The sequence below is a fragment of the Oncorhynchus nerka genome, linkage group LG15 (assembly GCF_034236695.1).
Source record: "Oncorhynchus nerka isolate Pitt River linkage group LG15, Oner_Uvic_2.0, whole genome shotgun sequence".
NCBI classification, from domain to species: domain Eukaryota; kingdom Metazoa; phylum Chordata; class Actinopteri; order Salmoniformes; family Salmonidae; genus Oncorhynchus; species Oncorhynchus nerka.
Window position 1 is genome coordinate 67,307,356 of NC_088410.1, and position 21,709 is coordinate 67,329,064.

Consider the following 21,709-nt stretch of genomic DNA (forward strand, 5'->3'; position numbering starts at 1 on the left):
CCCTGTGAATGGGGTCATTTTCATCCTATGGTAGCCAAAATAATGGCCCACCTTTTTTATACATGAACCTAAGCATGTTGGGCCCATTGTTTAATTAACTTAGGAACCACACCTGTGTGGAAGCACTTGCTTTCAAAGTGTTTCCATTATTTTGGCAGGTAGTTGTATCTTCTTCCATGGAAGCTTCAGTACGGTAGCATTACTGTAGGTTTAAGAGCCGTATCATAGCACTGCAAGGCAATAGGTAAACATCTATGCAGAATTACTGGTCAAAGTAGAATATAGAGCACTACATGAAACTTTGGAGGACTGGATGGCTCCATATACTTAACATAAGATCCAGCCCCTGGCTGACACGCCCTCTGAGATAAACAGGTTAACATTACATAGTTCCAGACAACATTGTGCTGCTGCCCTGACAGTGTATTTTCACAAAGGCATTCCACAGATGAGATGAGACCACTTATTCTAGGGCTGAGATATAAACTGGCTTGAGGCTTAAAGATTCCTTGGTTAAATGTAATATTTTCAGACACAATTAACATGAATCACCAAATCCAGCTTGAGTCTGATTTAATTTAGTCTAATTTAATTTTGTTGTGTGCATTATCCAGTCTGTTGGCTTAATGCATTCAGTAGGCTTGACTCTGTCCTGAATCTCTCTTGGATTGCAGACTTCTGAGACCAATGAGGACTGACTACTGCTGGGTGAGGAGAAGTGGAGAGCAGAGAGGGGATTCAGATGGACACAGAGACCTAGTGAGATAGGGAGATCCTGAGACTGGGAGGCTGGGTCGATGTAAGGAAGTGGGGATTGAGGATGGTAAGGGGTGTGCTGTCAAATCTAGTAGCCCTCTATCAAGGGTCAGTTTGACCTGTCAATCAGAATCAAATCAACCATCAAATCTAGTGGGTCACACAAAAGTATTTCAGGTGGACTGCATGGATGCAAATGGGTTAAATGGTGCAGTGATTTGCTTCACCACTAAGTGGCAGCATCAGACCCAGTCTCTGTGCCATGAGTTGAGTCCCTCGGCTCCTTGCGGCAGACAGGGCAGGTAAGCACATAGAGGGGTGCCTGCCTGTCTGCAGCTGTAGGGCTCCAGGCCAGAGGTCCCTCTGTGGAAAGGGTTCTACCTGGAACCAAAAGGGTTATACCTGAACCAAAAGGGTTATACCTGAACCAAAAGGGTTATACATGGAACCAAAAGGGTTATACCCGAACCAAAAGGGTTATACCTGAACCAAAAGGGTTATACCTGAACCAAAAGGGTTATACCTGGAACCAAAAGGGTTATACCTGAACCAAAAGGGTTATACCTGGAACCAAAAGGAGTCCTTCAAAGGGTTCTCTTATGGGGACAGCCAAATAATAATTGTTGGTTCTAAAAAGTACCTTTTTCTCTAAGAGTGTAGGGAGAGAAATCAAGACACTTTTCCTTTGCCAGGAGTTGGATGTGGTTTCAGGAGAGTGCAGGAAATAAGAAGTGCGACAGGGGCTGGGGTTGGGTCAGGGGGCAGATGTTTATACAGTTTCGAATGGGAAGGAAAGGCTAATATGGCGGTGTTTAGATTTCAGAAGCATGGTTATTGGAAAAAGGTCAAAGCTTTTCAGGTCACTTGGTTTGTCATTTAGGCAGGGCTTTTAAAGGGGCTTAAGTAGATTGCCACGGGACCAAGCACATTGCGATATTTTTATAGCCTTAATCTCCTGGGGGGTTGTGATTGTCCACCCATGAACGAGACAGTCAAAAGAGAGAGCAAATTAGATAGAAAGAGGATGGATATATACTGAGCAAAAATATAAAAGCAAAATGTAATGTGGTGGTCCCATGTTGGGGCAGCAGGTAGCCTAGTGGTTAGAGTATTGGACTAGTAACTGAAAGTTGCAAGATCAAATCCCTGAGCTGACAAGGTAAAAATATGTTTCTCTCCTCTTGAACAAGGCAGTTAACCCACTGTTCCTAGGCTGTCATTGAAAATAAGAATTTGTTCTAAACTGACTTGCCTAGTTAAATAAAGGTAAAATAAAAATGTTTCATGAGCTGAAATAAAAGATCACAAAAATGTCCCACATGCACAAAAATATTATTTCCCTCACATTTTTTTGCACAAATGTGTTAACATTCCTGCTAGGGAGCATTTCTCCTTTGCCAAGATAATCCATCCACCTGACAGGTGTGGCATATCAAGAAGCTGATTAAACAGCATGATTATTACACAGGTGCACCTTGTGCTGGGGACAATAACAGGCCACTCTAAAATGTGCAGTTTTGTCACACAACACAATGCCACAGATGTCTCATGTTTTGAGGGAGCCTGCAATTGGCATGCTGGCTGCATGAATGTCCACCAGAGCTGTTGCCAGAGAAGTTGTTGCCTCACAACTGCAGACCACATGTAACCATACCAGCCCAGGACCTCCACATCCGGCTTCTTCACCTGTGGGATCGTCTGAGACCAGCCACCCAGACAGCTGATGAAACTGTGGGTTTGCACAACCAATGAATTTCTGCACAAATTGTCAAAAACCGTCTCAGTGAAGCTCCTCTGCGTAATCATCGTCCTCACCAGGGTCTTGAACTGACACATATAATTGCTCTGCAAATACAAAACATGTATCTAAAAGGCATGATAGAATAGTGGAAAATGAGTGAGAGAACTATATACAAAATGGACTGAAAAGAAATGAGAGTAGAAAATGGATTGCAAGAGATGAGAGAGAGATGTGAAAGAGATGAGAGAGAGTGATGTGAGTGGTACAGAGTGAGTGAATGGGCTGGTTGGTATGCAGTGCAGTCAGTTATGGTGGTTGGTGGTAATCAGGCTGAGCATCCCAAATGGCACCCTATTCCATCCGTATAGAACATTTCATTTGACCAGTGCTCTATGGGCCCTGGTTAAACGTAGTGTTCTATAAAGGGAGTAGGGTGCATTTGGGACACGCCTGAGCATTGGCAAGGTTGGCACAGGCTGGGCAATCAGCATTATTTCTGCTCCACTTTAATGTAACCATGTCACCCCATACATTGCTCTCTTCTGTCCTCTCTCTTTCCCTTTTACATTTACATTACATTTAAGTCATTTAGCAGACGCTCTTATCCAGAGCGACTTACAAATTGGTGCTTTCACCTTATGACATCCAGTGGAACAGCCACTTTACAATACTTTTCCCCTCCCTATCTTCTCTTATTTTATCTGTTTAACTGTTTCATGGGTTGAGGACTTCTTTGAGGCCTGACTTGGTCTGATACTATGTTGCTGTTCTCTGATTTAGTCAGTACCATGTTTCCCACTTGTCATTGTCCTTTCTTAGGACCTCAGAAAAAAAGCGCAAAAAAAATGTCACTGAAAGCCCAAGTCGTTCCCATCCTTTTTTTAGTTGCCCTCCCACTCAAGTCAAGTATGTGTTAGTGTGTCTGTGAGTGTGTGAACTATGTGGTTATCTTTGTTTGTGTGTATTAGGGTTCGTGCATGCCTGTGTTAAACTTGTGTGTGTGTGTGTGCACCTATGTGTGTGTGTGTGCACCTGTGTGTGTGTGTGTGTGTGTGTGTGTGTGTGTGCACCTATGTGTGTGTGTGTGTGCACCTATGTGTGTGTGTGTGCACCTATGTGAGTGTGTGTGTGCACCTATGTGTGTGTCTGTGTGTGTGCACCTATGTGTGTGTGTGTGTGTGCACCTATGTGTGTGTGTGTGTGTGCACCTATGTGTGTGTGTGTGTGTGCACCTATGTGTGTGTGTGTGTGTGTGTGCACCTATGTGTGTGTGTGTGTGTGTGTGTGTGTGTGTGTGCACCTATGTGTGTGTGTGTGTGTGCACCTATGTGTGTGTGTGTGTGTGTGTGTGTGTGTGTGTGTGCACCTATGTGTGTGTGTGTGTGTGTGTGCACCTATGTGTGTGTGTGTGTGTGTGCACCTATGTGTGTGTGTGTGTGTGTGCACCTATGTGTGTGTGTGTGTGTGCACCTATGTGTGTGTGTGTGTGTGTGTGTGCACCTATGTGTGTGTGTGTGTGTGTGCACCTATGTGTGTGTGTGTGTGTGTGCACCTATGTGTGTGTGTGTGTGTGCACCTATGTGTGTGTGTGTGTGTGCACCTATGTGTGTGTGTGTGTGTGTGTGTGTGCACCTATGTGTGTGTGTGTGTGTGTGTGTGTGCACCTATGTGTGTGTGTGTGTGCACCTATGTGTGTGTGTGTGTGTGTGTGCACCTATGTGTGTGTGTGTGTGTGCACCTATGTGTGTGTGTGTGTGTGCACCTATGTGTGTGTGCCGCTGAATGCTGTTGATATGCGCACGTGTTTACATTCAAGCATCTGTAAATAAATGAGCCTCCTCAAAGATGTCGCCCTGGACTAGACATTTTATATACACCCAGTTATAAATATTGAACTGTATCATTCCTTATACTCTAATCAAACATTTAGGCAAACGTATATATGCACTTACATGGAGACAACAACACTACCAGGAATAAAGGAGAACAGAAAGTATACAGTAAACAGGTATACCATGAGGCCAATTAACAATGAGTATTATAAACAACATGTACTTTCCACAAATGGAGGACATAGGAAGAGAAGAGTGAGGCAGGGCTGCCAAGGTAATGTCTGGGTGAGAGAAGCAGACCCTGGGTGAATGAGAATGAAACCTGTATGGTGTGGTGAGGGAGAATGAAAACTGTATGGTGTGGTGAGGGAGAATGAAACCTGTATGGTGTGGTGAGGGAGAATGAAACCTGTATGGTGTGGTGAGGGAGAATGAAACCTGTATGGTGTGGTGAGGGAGAATGAAACCTGTATGGTGTGGTGAGGGAGAATGAAACCTGTATGGTGTGGTGAGGGAGAATGAAACCTGTATGGTGTGGTGAGGGAGAATGAAACCTGTATGGTGTGGTGAGGGAGAATGAAACCTGTATGGTGTGGTGAGGAGAATGAAACCTGTATGGTGTGGTGAGGGAGAATGAAACCTGTATGGTGTGGTGAGGGAGAATGAAACCTGTATGGTGTGGTGAGGGAGAATGAAACCTGTATGGTGTGTGGTGAGGGAGAATGAAACCTGTATGGTGTGGTGAGGGAGAATGAAACCTGTATGGTGTGGTGAGGGAGAATGAAACCTGTATGGTGTGGTGAGGGAGAATGAAACCTGTATGGTGTGGTGAGGGAGAATGAAACCTGTATGGTGTGGTGAGGGAGAATGAAACCTGTATGGTGTGGTGAGGGAGAATGGGAAGGATAAAAAAGAGGAAAAAACAAGGGGAGGAGGGAACTACATGCTGGAATAGCCAGCGAGCAGAGCTGTAGACTCCACCTTCCTTTCCTCTCTCCATCCCATCTCCTCTTCCTGCCTCCCTCTCTCCTTATATTTCTCTCTCTCTCTCTCTCCCTCTCTCTCACATACAGAATGTTAGCCCACTATCTAACCACAGAGAGAGCTCAGTGAGTCGTGGAAAGCATATTGTTTCTCCACGTCTCTCTCTCTCCCTCCCTCTTTCACTTTTACACATCTCGTCTTTGGATATCCTCCTCCTGCTTTGTGACTTAACAGAGAGTGGAACAAGCTTTCTTTCCTATTGTCAGATTTTTTTTTAATACTGATCTCTTCTGGGGATTACCACAGGAATGCGTTTGTGTATTTGTGGGTGAGTGTGTGTGTCCTGTGCCATGCCCGTCCCTGGACTTTTCGGGACAAGCGGTAGTGAATCAGCATGAAGGGGGGTCACCATCAGCGGGGGTGCGGATGTCAACACTTGTTCCGAAAAGTGCTGGCCATGTGTGGCTGCTGCTATGCCCGTGTCCGAGGTTGGTACATCTCTACATTATGTCCATCATTTTAACCTAGCTACTTCTCTTCACTTTACTGGTCTCAGATGAGATGGGAGTTTACTTTGCTTTCCCAGTTATACGTCAGGTGGTCTGTGCAGTCGTGAAGTCTGTGTTTTTCCCTCCGAGATGGATGGCAGGAGATAAAAGTGATAAAAGTGAGATCAGATGATGCAAGAGAATCAGCAGAGCTCAATCGTTTGTTGGTTGATATTCAATCTGTTTTCAGGCCAGGTAACACTAGTAAAGGGGCACCATTAAGTGTAGCTTACTCTTCTCCACTGTCCCATGCTGTTGTTCTGTGATCAGATATTGAGACAGAGATGGTGTGTGTCACTTTTACTGATGCACTGCTACTGATTTGGGACCTCTTACAGCCTCAACTTTACCCACCAACTCTGAGCATAACCTCCCCCCTGAACCCAATGGAATCTGAATACCACTCTTCTTATGACTTCACTTTCTTTTTGAGGGCAATTCTCTCCATCTTTCTCCTACACTTTCATTCTCTTTTTGTATCAGTCTGTCTGTCCTTCTTACTCTTGGCTCCTCATTCCTTTGTACTCTTCTCTCCTGCTCTCTCTACGGGCAGAGACAGTAGAGGAGAATTGATAGTGATGTTTTGCTCTTTGCTCAGACTCCAATCCTTCCAAAGGAAATGAAATTAAACACATTTGGGTCATGGATGTGTTTGCTCTACTCTGGTGTTTGCAGGAGACAAAGTGCTAGTCGCATGCTGTGAGCTGTGCAGTGTGTGAAAATATATCATTTTAGACATAGTGTTAGAGAGAATATCAGTTAGGTTATATATAAAGTTAGCTTATTGGGTTTAAGTTTATTGGCTTCAAGTTTCTTGGTGTCCACATCACCCACAAACTATCATGGTCCAAACACACCAAGACAGTTGTGAAGAGGTTACGACAACGCCTATTCCCCCTCAGGAGACTGATCAAATTTGGCATGGGTCCCCAGATACTCAAAAAGTTCTACAGCTGCACCATCGAGAGCATCCTGACTGGTTGCATCACCGCCTGGTATGGCAACTGCTCGGCATCCGACCGCAAGGCGCTACAGAGGGTAGTGCTTACGGCCCAGTACATTACTGGGGCCAAGCTTCCTGCCATCCAGGACCTCTATACCAGGCGGTGTCAGAGGAAGGCCCTAAAAATTGTCAAAGACTCCAGCCACCCTAGTCATAGACTGTTCTTTCTGCTACCGCACGGCAAGCGGTACCGGAGAGCCAAGTCTAGGTCCAAAAGGCTCGTTAACAGCTTCTACCCCCAAGCCATAAGACTGCTGAATAGTTAACCAAATGTCTACCCTGACTATTTGCATTGACCCCCCTTTTTTGTATGGTTTACATATACACTGTGGGCTCTATTTTAACAAACCTAACTAACTATATATCGATAGAGCTATAGGATCCGAGGGTGTGTCAGAAATATTTTTGTTATTTTCACAGTGGGGATGATTGGTGTGGTGGTGTGAAAGGTCTGGGTTTTGATTAATAAACAAGTTTTAAGTAGAGAACGACCAATAATCGGCCGAGATAATATCCCGGGCCGATTTTGGCCACTTCGAGTCTATCAGCCATTCTCTATAGGTTTTGCCTATAGTCCATCTACACAGCAAGGCTGCTGTTGTGCCAGCCGCCCTCATCGCCTGAGTCACAAACACTGCAGAATGCAGAGGAATATCTAGCTGGGAGAATAAGCCGCAGCAAGCGATCTCATTCTCCAACAGAAAAGTGCAGTTTTTCAGAAATTGATCTCCTTTTACAAATATTAGTTTAGTTAATTCACTAATAATGAGGCTTGTGTACATGCCCGGACATGCATGCAATAAGCAAACTAGCTAAGCAGATAGCTTGTTAGGAAAGAGTAGGATAACTAATCATTTCATCTGTGGTGTTAGCTATCTAGCTACTATGCTAGCTAGCTGGCTAGATAAACCTATTACAATCGTAGCAGTAGGATCAAGTTACAATCTGCCTATTTTTTGACAGATAGCTGAACTAGCCAATTGAGTTGTTTCAAATTTTGTCCTGGCAGCTGAGTTGTTTAGAGATGCTTCCTGGCAGCTGAGTTGTTTAGAGATGCTATTTGCATTAGTTCGTTATAGCCTACAGTAGTTAGTTAAATAGCCTACAGAAACTAAATCTAAGCCTATTCCATATATTTTTTTAATATGTTAAACATGTTTACTGTCCACGTTTTTCTAAGTAATTCCATTGCTTTAATATGGAAATATATAGTTAAACATAGCATTCACACTGATATAGGCCTACTGTAAAATGCATTATGTCTGAGCTATGGACTCGCCAAACGTTGTCAATAAGCAAGATGGTGAACAATTCTAATCAAATTCTTATAAAACGAAACAGCAACTTGTTTTAAATAGGCTATGTTTAAATACAGTTACAGGCAACATAATTCCTCCCGTGGTCCTATAATATTAAGACGAGGTATATGGAGGGTTTAAGCCACATCCAAACTTTTCACAGGAGCTGGAAAAAGATACAATATAAAGAGAAAGGGGGAATGTTCACTCACTGCCCCCAAATGTATATCTCTATAGCCTACCATTGCCGTTGATATGGCTAGCAGTGAGTTTGCCACGTGAAAGGTAAACAAGCTAAAGTCAAATAGTCTACAAGTGGATTCAGCCCTGTGACTCTGATCAGGGATGGAGCGTTTACATAGATGCTGTGACACTGATCAGGGATGGAGCGTTTACATAGATGCTGTGACTCTGATCAGGGATGGAGCGTTTACATAGATGCTGTGACTCTGATCAGGGATGGAGCGTTTACATAGATGCTGTGACTCTGATCAGGGATGGAGCGTTTACATAGATGCTGTGACTCTGATCAGGGATGGAGCGTTTACATAGATGCTGTGACTCTGATCAGGGATGGAGCGTTTACATAGATGCTGTGACTCTGATCAGGGATGGAGCGTTTACATAGATGCTGTGACACTGATCAGGGATGGAGCGTTTACATAGATGCTGTGACTCTGATCAGGGATGGAGCGTTTACATAGATGCTGTGACACTGATCAGGGATGGAGCGTTTACATAGATGCTGTGACTCTGATCAGGGATGGAGCGTTTACATAGATGCTGTGACTCTGATCAGGGATGGAGCATAGATGTTTACATAGATGCTGTGACTCTGATCAGGGATGGAGCGTTTACATAGATGCTGTGACTCTGATCAGGGATGGAGCGTTTACATAGATGCTGTGACTCTGATCAGGGATGGAGCGTTTACATAGATGCTGTGACTCTGATCAGGGATGGAGCGTTTACATAGATGCTGTGACTCTGATCAGGGATGGAGCGTTTACATAGATGCTGTGACTCTGATCAGGGATGGAGCGTTTACATAGATGCTGTGACTCTGCTCAGGGATGGAGCGTTTACATAGATGCTGTGACTCTGATCAGGGATGGAGCGTTTACATAGATGCTGTGACTCTGATCAGGGATGGAGCGTTTACATAGATGCTGTGACTCTGATCAGGGATGGAGCGTAGATTACATAGATGCTGTGACTCTGATCAGGGATGGAGCGTTTACATAGATGCTGTGACTCTGCTCAGGGATGGAGCGTTTACATAGATGCTGTGACTCTGATCAGGGATGGAGCGTTTACATAGATGCTGTGACTCTGCTCAGTGATGGAGCGTTTACATAGATGCTGTGACACTGATCAGGGATGGAGCGTTTACATAGATGCTGTGACTCTGATCAGGGATGGAGCGTTTACATAGATGCTGTGACTCTGATCAGGGATGGAGCGTTTACATAGATGCTGTGACTCTGATCAGGGATGGAGCGTTTACATAGATGCTGTGACTCTGATCAGGGATGGATGCTGTGCGTCAGGGATTACATAGATGCTGTGACTCTGATCAGGGATGGAGCGTTTACAGGGATAGATGCTGTGACTCTGATCAGGGATGGAGCGTTTACATAGATGCTGTGACTCTGATCAGGGATGGAGCGTTTACATAGAGATGATCAGGGATGTGACACTGATCATGCTGGGATGGAGCGTTTACATAGATGCTGTGACTCTGATCAGGGATGGAGCGTTTACATAGATGCTGTGACTCTGATCAGGGATGGAGCGTTTACATAGATGCTGTGACTCTGATCAGGGATGGAGCGTTTACATAGATGCTGTGACTCTGATCAGGGATGGAGCGTTTACATAGATGCTGTGACTCTGATCAGGGATGGAGCGTTTACATAGATGCTGTGACTCTGATCAGGGATGGAGCGTTTACATAGATGCTGTGACTCTGATCAGGGATGGAGCGTTTACATAGATGCTGTGACTCTGATCAGGGATGGAGCGTTTACATAGATGCTGTGACTCTGCTCAGGATGGAGGGTCTAAACAGACACATACAGAGTCAGCGATATGCTCGCATCTGGAACTCTGCAGTGTCTCGGAATGTGCTGCTCTCGGATCATTGGATCATGGAAACGCTTGAGTCACAGAGTCTCTCTGCCTACATTCCTTCACCCAAAAAAACGTAACCCCCCCCCTGTGGTGAAGAAATGTTATGTTCATTATTTTCTGACTGTCCACAGAAGCCCAGAGCTGATGACTGGTGGATAGAAAAATGCTTATGTGCTCTAACTTTGGGGCTACAGGTTCTGTGGTGTGGCAACCGTCCAGTTCTGAGGCACATATATCTTTACGTCAAACAGTTGGTTATTGGGGCAAATAACATAATAGGTTGCTGACCACTGTGGTCTATTAGTATGCTGTGGACTTTACTGGAGTTTAAATAGAACATAGAGCTTTGACCGGTGTGATACTCTCTCCTCTTTTTGACTAGAGGTCCTCTCATATCATCAAAGCTCTGCCTTTGGCACCATATAGCAGTGCTGGGATCCTGCCCTGGCAAATGAGCCGTACAGGAGAGCTCTCCTCTCCATGAGTTAAAGATGTCACAGAGCTCCCTCCCTGCCAAAGCAGACACATTCATTTCTAATACTGTAACCAGGCAAATGTTATTACTCTTGTAACCACGGCTGTGTGTGTGTGTACATGTTTAAGTGTGTTTATACAGTGTAGAGATAATCTCTCTCTCTCTGCCAGCGCTGTTTTGATTCATCTTCTAATTTACCGCTGGCTAAATATAAAGGTGCTCAGGCTCGAGGCAGATCTGCTGCCTGGCTGACTGAGGATTACATCCGTCTAGTCCTCCATCCTTCCTGCACACATCCTCAAATAAAAACCAACACACACATACACACACATGCATACATGCATGCACACAGACTGCCGCTCTAACAACCTATTTGGGGTGCGCGTGTTAACCTTTTAACATGTCAGTATAGAGATGATCTGCAGTGCATTCGGAAAGTATTCAGACACCTTCACCTTTTCCATATTTTGTTACATTACAGCCTTATTATCCCCCCTTTCCCTTATTCTAAAATGGATTAAATACACATTTTCCTCATCAATTTACACACAATACCCCATAATGACGATGTAAAAACAGGTTTTTAGAAATGTTTGCAAATGTATAAAAATATATATATATTTACATAAGAATTCAAACCTTTTCCTATGAGATTTGAAATTGAGCTCAGGTGCATCCTGTTTCCATTGATCATCCTTGAAATGTTTCGACAACTTGATTGGAGTCCACCTGTGGTAAATTCAATTGATTGGACGTGATTTGGAAAGGCACACACCTGTCTATATAAGGTCCCACAGTTGACAGTGCATGTCAGTGAAAAAACCAAGCCATGAGGTTGAAGGAATTGTCCATGGAGTTCTGAGACAGGAATATGTGAAGGCACAGATCTGGGGAAAGGTTACCAAAAAATGTCTGCAGCATTGAAGGTCCCCAAGAACACAGTAGCCTCCATCATTTTTAAATGGAAGAAGTTTGGAACCATCAAGACTCTTCCTAGAGCTGGCCGCCCAGCCAAACTGAGCAACCGGTGGAAAAGGGCCTTGGTCAGGGAGGTGACCAAGAACCTGATGGTCACTTTGACGAGCTCCAGAGTTCCTGTGTGGAGATGGTAGAACCTTCTGGAAGGACAACCATCTCTGCAGCACTCCACCAATCAGGCCTTTATGGTAGAGTGGCCAGACGGAAGCCACTCCTCAGTAAAAGGCACATGACAGCCCGCTTGGAGTTTGCCAAAAGGCACCTAAAGACTCTCAGACCATAAGAAACAAGATTCTCTGGTCTGATGAAACCAAGATTGAACTCTTTGGCTTGAATGCCAAGTGTCACGTCTGGAGGAAACCTGGTACCATCCCTACGGTGAAGCATGGTGGTGGCACCATCATGCTGTGGGGATGTTTTTCAGCAGCAGGGACTGTGAGACTAGTCAGGATTGAGGGAAAGATGAACAGAGCGAAGTACAGAGAGATCCTTGATGAAAATCTGTGCCAGAGGGCTCAGGACCTCAGACTGGGGCGAAGGTTCACCTTCCAACAGGACAACCACCCTAAGCACACAGCCAAGACAACGCAGGAGTGGTTTCGGGACAAGTCTCTGAATGTCCTTGAGTGAACCATCTAGAGCCTGGACTTGAACCCGATCGAACATCTCTGGAGAGACCTGAAAATAAGTGTGCAGCAATGCTCCCATCCAAGCTACAGTAACAGAGTTTGAGAGTATCTGCAGAGAAGAGTGGGAGAAACACCTAAAATACAGGTGTGCCAAGCTTGTAGCGTCATACCCAAGAAGTCTTGAGGGTGTAATTGCTGCCAAAGATGCTTCAACAAAGTACTGAATAAAGGGTCTGAATCCTTATGTAAATGTGATATTTCAGTGTTAATTTTTGTATACATTTGCAAAAGTGTCTAAAAACCTGTTTTTGCTTTGTCTTTATGGGGTATTGTGTGTAGAGTGACGAGGGGGGAAAAACAATTGAATCTATTTTAGAATGAGGCTGTAACGTAACAAAATGTGAAAAAAGTTAAGGGGTCTGAATACTTTCCGGATAAACTGTATATGTATACTTTATCAACAGCCCAAAATATGTACACGTTATCATTGTTGTGTGTGTGACAAATTGTATTTCTAGGGAGTGAGTAAGACCTTTAAACAGGTCAACATACACAAGGCTGCGGGGCCAGACAGATTACAAGGACGTGTGCTCCGGGCATGTGCTGACCAACTGGCAGGTGTCTTCACTGACATTTTCAACATGTCCCTGATTGGGTCTGTAATACCAACATGTTTCAAGCAGACTACCATAGTCCCTGTGCCCAAAAACACAAAGGCAACCTGCCTAAATGACTACAGACCCGTAGCACTCACGTCCGTAGCCATGAAGTGCTTTGAAAGGTTGGTAATGGCTCACATCAACACCATTATCCCAGAAACCCTAGACCCACTCCAATTTGCATCCCGCTCAAACAGATCCACAGATGATGCAATATCTATTGTACTCCACACTGCCCTTTCCCACCTGGACAAAAGGAACACCTATGTGAGAATGCTATTCATTGACTACAGCTCAGCATTCAACACCATAGTACCCTCAAAGTTCATCACTAAGCTAAGGATCCTGGAACTTAACACCTCCCTCTGCAACTGGATCGGGGACTTCCTGACGGGCCGCTCCCAGGTGGTGAGGGTAGGTAGCAACACATCTGCCATGCTGATTCTCAAAACTGGAGCTCCCCAGGGGTGCATGCTCAGTCCCCTCCTGTACTCCCTGTTCCCCCACAACAGCATGGCCAGGCACGACTCCAACACCATCATTAAGTTGCAGATGACACAACAGTGGTAGGCCTGATCCCTGAAAACGACGAGACAGCCTATAGGGAGGAGGTCAGAGTGGTGCCAGAATAACAACCTATCCCTCAACGTAACCAAGACTAAGGAGATGATTGTGGACTACAGAAAAAGGAGGACCGAGCACACCCCCCTTCTCATCGACGGGGCTGTAGTGGAGCAGGTTGAGAGCTTCAAGTTCCTTGGTGTCCACATCAACAACAAGCTAGAATGGTATCACCGCCTGGTACGGAAACTGCTCCGCCCATAACCGTAAGGCTCTCCAGAGGGTAGTGAGGCCTGCACAGCACATCACCGGGGGAAAACTACCTGCCCTCCAGAACACCTACACCATCCAATGTCACAGGAAGGCCAAAAAGATCATCAAAGACAACAACCACCTGTTCACCCCGCTATCATTCAGAAGGCGAGGTCAGTACAGGTGCATCAAAGAGGGGACAGAGAGACTGAAAAACAGCTTCTAAAATTTGATTTGATTTGGGTCTAAGCTGCCTGCCATCCAGGACCTCTACACCAAGCGGTGTCAGAGGAAGGCCCTAGAAATTGTCAAAGACTGTTCTCTCTACTCCCGCATGGCAAGTGGTACCGGAGTGCCAAGTCTAGGACAAAAAGGCTTCTGAACAGTTTTTACCCCCAAGCCATAAGACTCCTGGAACAGGTAATCAAATGGCTACCCAGACTATTTGCATTGTGTGCCACCCCCAACCCCTCTTTTACCGTTGCTGCTACTCTCTGTTTATCATATATGCATAGTCACTTTAACTATACATTCATGTACATACTACCTCAATTGGGAGGACCAACCAGTGCTCCCGCACATTGGCTAACCGTGCTATCTGCATTGTGTCCCGCCACCCCCACCTGCCAACCCCCTCTTTTATGCTACTGCTACTCTCTGTTCATCATATATGCATAGTCACTTTAACCATATCTACATGTACATACTACCTCAATCAGCCTGACTAACCGTTGTCTGTATGTAGCCTCGCTACTTTCATAGCCTTGCTTCTGTATATAGCCTGTCTTTTTACTGTTGTTTTATTTCTTTACTTACCTATTGTTCACCTAATACCTTTTTTGCACTATTGGTTAGAGCCTGTAAGTAAGCATCTGTTGTATTCCGCACACATGTCAAATAAACTTTGATTCGATTTTTCCTAGCCACCGTGCTTCTGCACCTGCATTGCTTGCTGTTTGGGGTTTTAGTGTTACGACTTCTATAAATGGTGCGGTGGAGGAGTCAAACGCAGAGAGCAGGTAATATCGTACGTGAATCTGTTTATTCCAACGACAGCGGAGACATGGACATGCCAACACTAGGACGCATGAAACCACCCGTCCAAAATACACAGGACTAAAACTGTCCGGAAAATAATGAGATAACACTAATACACCAAAATAACAGAGAACAAGCCCGCACAATACCCAGCGGGCCTAGTGCCCTTAAATAGCCTACAAACAGACACTAACTCAAAACAGGTGTACCCAGTTAAACCCAATAAACAGAAACAAAAGGAAAGGGAATCGATGGCAGTTAATAGGGCGGCGACGACGACCGCCGAGCGCCGCCCGAACAGGAAGAGGCACCATCTTCGGCGGGATTCGTGACATTTAGGCTGGGTTTCTACACCTGCATTGATTGCTGTTTGGGGTTTTAGGCTGGGTTTCTGTACAGCACTTTGTGACATCAGCTGATGTAAGAAGGGCTTTATAAATGAATTTGATTTGAAATTCAATTATTCTCACACTGGGCCAGATGAGTAGGCGTACAATAGTACATTTGGTCCTGTGTCAGTTAGCGTCAGTGTAGAGGGCGATTTGTCTTTGCTCTCATCATAAGGCCATCTCTCTTGGTTTATGAGCCATCAAAAGCATTAAGCTAGTCATGTGGAGAGATAGATCCAGAGTAATGGAAGCCACATGATGAGAACACAGACAGACGGCAGACAGACAGTGAATTGTCTCTTTCACAGTACAGGCTAGATTGTGGTAGTGATAGGTTGTAAAATAAGTGGTCTGCGTCCCAAATGGCACCCTATCCCCTATATAGTGCATTACTTTTGACCACTGACACAGTTGTATTCATCAAAGTGCAGGGAGGTGCCATATGAACAAGTGCTCTGTGCCGTAGTGCAGTAAAGAACATCAGGCTGTTATAATCTGACTTCTGACTGGGACGATCCACCTCTGCACCACCAAGATAACACTGATCTATTAGAGAGCTTATTGCCCAGTGTGTGTGTGTGGGGGACGGGATGATTAAAGAGCAGGTCTGTCCATGCTGCAGAGACAGAGACACTGCAAATCGAAGGTGTGTGTAAATACACACACAGACAGACATTTGGACAGGGACTGGACGTCTAGTGCCTTCGGAAAGTATTCAGACGCCTTGACTTTAAACAAAAAATATATATGTTACAGCCTTAATATAAAATGGATTAAATAAATAAAATCCTCAGCAATCAACACACAATACCCCATAATAACAAAGCCAAACAGGTTTTTAGACATTTTAGCAAATGCATAAAAAAATTTTTAAAACAGGGATATCTTATTTACAAGGTGCAGCAACGCTCCCCATCCAACCTGACAGAGCTTGAGAGGATCTGCAGAGAAGAATAGGAGAAACTCCCCAATTACAGGTGTGCCAAGCTTGTAGCGACATACCCAAGAAGACTTGAGGCTGTAATCGCTGCCCAAGGTGCTTCAACAAAGTACTGAGTAAAGGGTCTGAAAATGTATGTATATATATTATTTTAGTTATTTATATTTATATTTATATATTTTAGTTATTTATATTTGATACATTTGGTAAAATGTCTAAAAACCTGTTTTTGCTGTGACATTATGGGGTGTTGTGTGTAGATTGAAGAGGGGGATTTTTTATTTTTTAAATCAATTTTAGAATAAGGCTGTAAGGTAGCAAAATGTGGAAAGAGTCAAGGGGTCTGAATAATTCCAAAGGCACTGTAAACTTATGCGCACACTATAGAGAGATACAGTAACTCTAGCAAGCATTGTGTCGTGAGGGAGTAATATACTAATTTAATAGTTAATATAGGAGGACAGCATCATCTCTAGGCCATGATGGAGATCTCAGTGTATTCAACCACCATTCCTCTTGGATGAGCTCCTATTTTTCTCTACTGTAATTATCATAAAGCCTGTCAGACAGTGAGAAAATGCTCGTGTTAATGTGACAGTGATAATTAACGCTGCCTGCCTGGCGTTTTAAAATAACCCTGTCTGAGTGAGGTCACCATCACCATGGTATTATAGTGTGTATACTCTGAGAGAGAGAGAGAGAGAGAGAGAGAGAGAGAGAGAGAGAGAGAGAGAGAGAGAGAGAGGGGGGGGGGGGGGGGGTGGGTCTCCTTATCCACCACCCTCCGAGCTCTCGCTCTCTGTCCCGTGGTAAGCCTGGTTCTGATTTTGTGTGTGTGTTATTGACATGGCTGAGTGTTAGGGTCCGTTTTGTCTCTTCTTGTAGCTTTCTTTCCCCCTTTCTACCCTTTCCACTCTCTCTCTCCTCTGTCTTTCCATCCTCCACTCTTAGGATACTCTCCTCGTACTTGTAGTTTTCTATTCCTCTGTGTCTTCCTGTTGATCCTTGACCTCTATTCCCTTCCCAACCCCCTGGTGTTTGTTAGTCATCTCAAGACTCTCTCTCTCTCTCTCTCTCTCTCTCTCTCTCTCTCTCTCTCTCTCTCTCTCCCTCTCTCTCTTTCCCCTTCTCTCTGTCTCTCCCTCACTCTCTCATCCTCTCTCTCTTTATCCCCCCACCCTTCTCCCAGTTCATCTGTAATGTGACTGTCAGTGTGTTAATGTGAACATTGTTCAGCAGCTGTTGTCTGTCAGTGACCTCAGTGTCAGAGATGCAATCATTTGTGTGCATAAATAGGGGGGGAATGCCCAGTGATGTCACTGCATTTTCTCTCTTTGTCATCAGCTTATAAGGCGAAATCAAGTCCCCTCCTTTCATCATGGAAAAATCTGTAGGGGAGACCAGTGTTGCTTGTCACACATTTTACTCTCATGTGTAGTTCTCAGCACCAGTATATCTTACAAGACCCTTTTCAACGAATGAAAGGTATTGGGTTGAATTGGGGACCATCTTTATTCTCATACAGTATTCCAACAATGGGTTATAAGCCATCAAACACACTCTGTCCACTTTTGACAACCAGCCCCATTGTGGGGTTGGTTGTCACAAAGTACGGGGTTGGTTGTCACAATGTTTGTTGCAAAGTACGGGGTTGGTTGTCACAATGTTTGCTTGTTGCTTTTTCCTTTTATAACAGGAAGTAAAGCAATATAATATACAGAGTCTTAGGAAGCCTTTTGATGGAAGGATATTCCTAACAAAATTCAGCATTTAATGCCTTGAGAACGACATATGGCAGTTTGAAGAAATGTGTGTGTATGCATGTGGGTGTGATAGAAAGAAATGTGTGTGTATGCATGTGGGTGTGATAGAAAGAAATGTGTGTGTATGCATGTGGATGTGATAGAAAGAAATGTGTGTGTATGCATGTGGGTGTGATAGAAAGAAATGTGTGTGTATGCATGTGGGTGTGATAGAAAGAAGTGTGTGGGTGTGAGACAGAAGAAATGAGAGAGAGGCAACAAACCCAGATGGCACAGATTCCTCTGCCCAACGGACGTATACATGATGCATCTGGAAGATGCAGTTTAGACATCGTTTGCTAATTTTCAAGACGTCACACAGATGTATTTAGAATATCTACATTCTATATTCTACATCGCTGTTACAATCTGACTTCTGACTGATACGATCCACTTCTGCACCACCAAGATAACACTGATCTATTAGAGAGCTTAGTGCCTTACGTCGGCCAGGCATCAACATCAACCAGACGTCTCTTCACAATTCCAAAGTCCAGAACAGACTATGCGAGACACACATTACTACATAGAGCCATGGCTACATGGAACTCTATTCCACATCAAGGTACTGATGCAAGCAGTAGAATCAGATTTAAAAAAACAGATTTAAACATACAGCGGGGACTGTGAAGAGACACACACACAGGCACAGGCACATAAACATGATAAGACATGCACTCTACATACACATGGATTTTGAATTGTAGATATGTGGTAGTAGAGTAGTGGCCTGAAGGCACATGCAGTTGAAGTCGGAAGTTTACATACACCTTAGCCAAATACGTTTAAATTCAGTTTTTCACAATTCCTGACATTTAATCCTAGTAAAAACTCCCGGTCTTAGGTCAGTTAGGATCACTACATTATTTTAAGAATGTGAAATGTCAGAATAATAGTAGAGAGAAGGATTTATTTGAGCTTTTATTTCTTTCATCACATTCCCAGTGGGTCAGAAGTTTACATACACTCAATTAGTATTTGGCAGCATTGCCTTTAAATTGTTTAACTTGGGTCAAACGTTTCGGGTAGCCTTCCACAAGCTTCCCACAATAAGTTGGGTGAATTTTGGCCCATTCCTCCTGACAGAGCTGGTGTAACTGAAACAGGTTTGTAGGCCTCATTGCTCGCACATGCTTTGCAGTTCTGCCCACACATTTTCTATAGGATTGAGGTCAGGGCTTTGTGATGGCCACTCCAATACCTTGACTTTGATGTCCTTAAGCCATTTTTACACAACTTTGGAAGCATGCTTGGGGTCATTGTCCATTTGGAAGACCCATTTGCGACCAAGCTTTAACTTCCTGACTGATGTATTGAAATGTTGCATCAATATATCCACATAATTTTCCTCCCTCACGATGCCATCTATTTTGTGAAGTGCACCAGTCCCTCCTGCAGCAAAGCACCCCCACAACATGATGCTGCCACCCCCGTGCTTCACGATTGGGATGGTGTTCTTCGGCTTGCAAGTCCCCCCCCCTTTTCCTTCAAACATAACGATGGTCATTATGGTCAAACAGTTCTATTTTTGTTTCATCAGACCAGAGGACATTTTCCCAAAAAGTACGATCTTCATGTGCAGTTGCAAACCGTAGTCTGGCTTTAATATGGCGGTTTTGGAGCAGTGGCTTCTTCCTTTCAGGTTATGTCGATATAGGACTCGTTTTACTGTGGATATAGATACCTTTGTACCTGTTTCCTCCAGCATCTTCACAAGGTCCTTTGCTGTTGTTCAGGGATTGATTTGCACTTTTTGCACCAAAGTCGTTCATCTCTAGGAGACAGAACGCGTCTCCTTCCTGAGCGGTATGACGGCTGCGTGGTACCATGGTGTTTATATTTGCATACTGTTGTTTGTACAGATGAACGAGGTACCTTGCTCCCAAGGATGAACCAGACCTGTGGAGGTTTTGGCTGATATCTTTTGATTTTCCCATGATGTCAAGCAAAGAGGCACTGAGTTTGAAGGTAGGCCTTGAAATACATCCACAGGTACACCTCCAATTGACTCAAATGGTGTCATATAGCCTATCAGAAGCTTCTAAAGCCATGACATAATTTTCTGGAATTTTCCAAGCTGTTTAAAAGCACAGTCAACATAGTGTATGTAAACTTCTGACCCACTGGAATTGTGATACAGTGAATTATAAGTGAAATAATCTGTCTGTAAACAGTTGTTGTAAAAATTATTTGTGTCATGCACAAAGTAGATGTCCTAACTCGACTTGCCAAAACTATAGTTTGTTAACAAGATATTTATGAAGTGGTTGAAAAGCGAGTTTTAATGATTCCAACCTAAGTGTATGTAAACTTCCGACTTCAACTGTATATCCTGTTTCCACTGATCATCCTTGAGATGTTTCTACAACTTTATTGGAGTCCACCTGTGGTAAATTCAATTGATTGGACATGATTTGGAAAGGCAAACACCTGTCTGCATGAAGTCCCACAGTTGACAGTGCATGTCAGAGCAAAAACCAAGCCATAAGGTTGAAGGAATTGTCTGTAGAGCTCCAAGACAGTATTGTGTCAAAGTACAAATCTGGGGAAGTTTACCCCAAAATCTCTGCAGCAGTGAAGGTCCCCAAGAACAGAGTGGCCTCCATCATTGGAAGTGGAAAACGTTTGGAACCACCAAGACTCTTGTCTAGCAAGACGTCAGGGACATGAGCAAGAACTCACTGGTCACTCTTAGAGAGCTCTACAAGTCCTCTGTGGAGATGGGAGAACCTTCCAGAATGACAACCGTCTCTGCAGCACTCCACCAATTAGGCCTTTATGGTAGAGTGGCCAGACGGAAGCCACTCCTCTGTAAAAGGCACATGACAGTCCGCTTGGAGTGTGCCAAAAGGCACCTAAAGACTCTCAGACAATGAGAAACAAGATTCTCTGGTCTGATGAAACCAAGATTGAACTCTTTGGCCTGAATGCCAAGCGTCACATATGGAGGAGACCTGGCACCATACCTACGGTATGGCAGAATCATGCTATGGGCATGATTTTCAGCGGCAGAGACTGGTAGACTAGTCAGGATCGGGGGAAAGATGAATGGAGCGAAGTACAATAGAGATCCTTGATGAAAACCTGTGCCAGAGGGCTCAGGACCTCAGATTGGGCGAAAGTTCACCTTTCAACAGGACAACCACCCTAAGCACACAGCCAAGACAATGCAGGAGTGGCTTCGCGACAAGTCTCTGAATGTCCTTGAGTGGCACAGCCAAGAACTCGGACTTAAACCTGATCTAACATTTCTGGAGAGACCTGAAAATAGTTATGCAGCAACGTTCCCCATCCAACCTGACAGAGCTTGACAGTATCTGCAGAGAAGAATGGGAGAAACTCCCCAAATACAGGTATACCGAGCTAGTAGCGTCATACCCAAGAAGACACGAGGCTGTAATCGCTGCACACTCGAGGCTGTAAAAGGTGCTTCAACGAAGTACTGAGTAAAGGGTCTGAATACTTATGTAAATTTAATATTGATGTTTTTCAAAATTTCTAAAAACGTGTTTTTGCTTTGTCATTATGGGGTATAGTGTGTAGATTGATGAGGAAAATAAACAATTTAATCCATTTCAGAATAAGGCTGTAGCATAACAACATTTGGAAAAAGTCAAGGGGTCTGAATACTTTGGGAAGGCACTGTGTATGTTTATACTATCCTATGAAAAACACAAATTCCACTCATGTC

At 44.2% G+C, this 21,709-nt stretch overlaps 1 protein-coding gene across 2 annotated transcripts in view; it reads left to right on the forward strand.

Annotated features, from left to right (window-relative positions):
• Nucleotides 1–5,383: 5,383 nt before the first annotated feature.
• LOC115143171 (rho guanine nucleotide exchange factor 25-like) overlaps nucleotides 5,384–21,709 on the forward strand; it is a 59,362-nt gene continuing 43,036 nt past the window's right edge. For both annotated transcript variants that reach the window (XM_065001821.1, XM_065001822.1), the window contains exon 1: nucleotides 5,384–5,801. In XM_065001821.1, coding sequence (XP_064857893.1) covers nucleotides 5,708–5,801 — 94 coding nt within the window. In that variant the 5' untranslated portion in view covers nucleotides 5,384–5,707. The remainder of the gene's footprint in view (nucleotides 5,802–21,709) is intronic.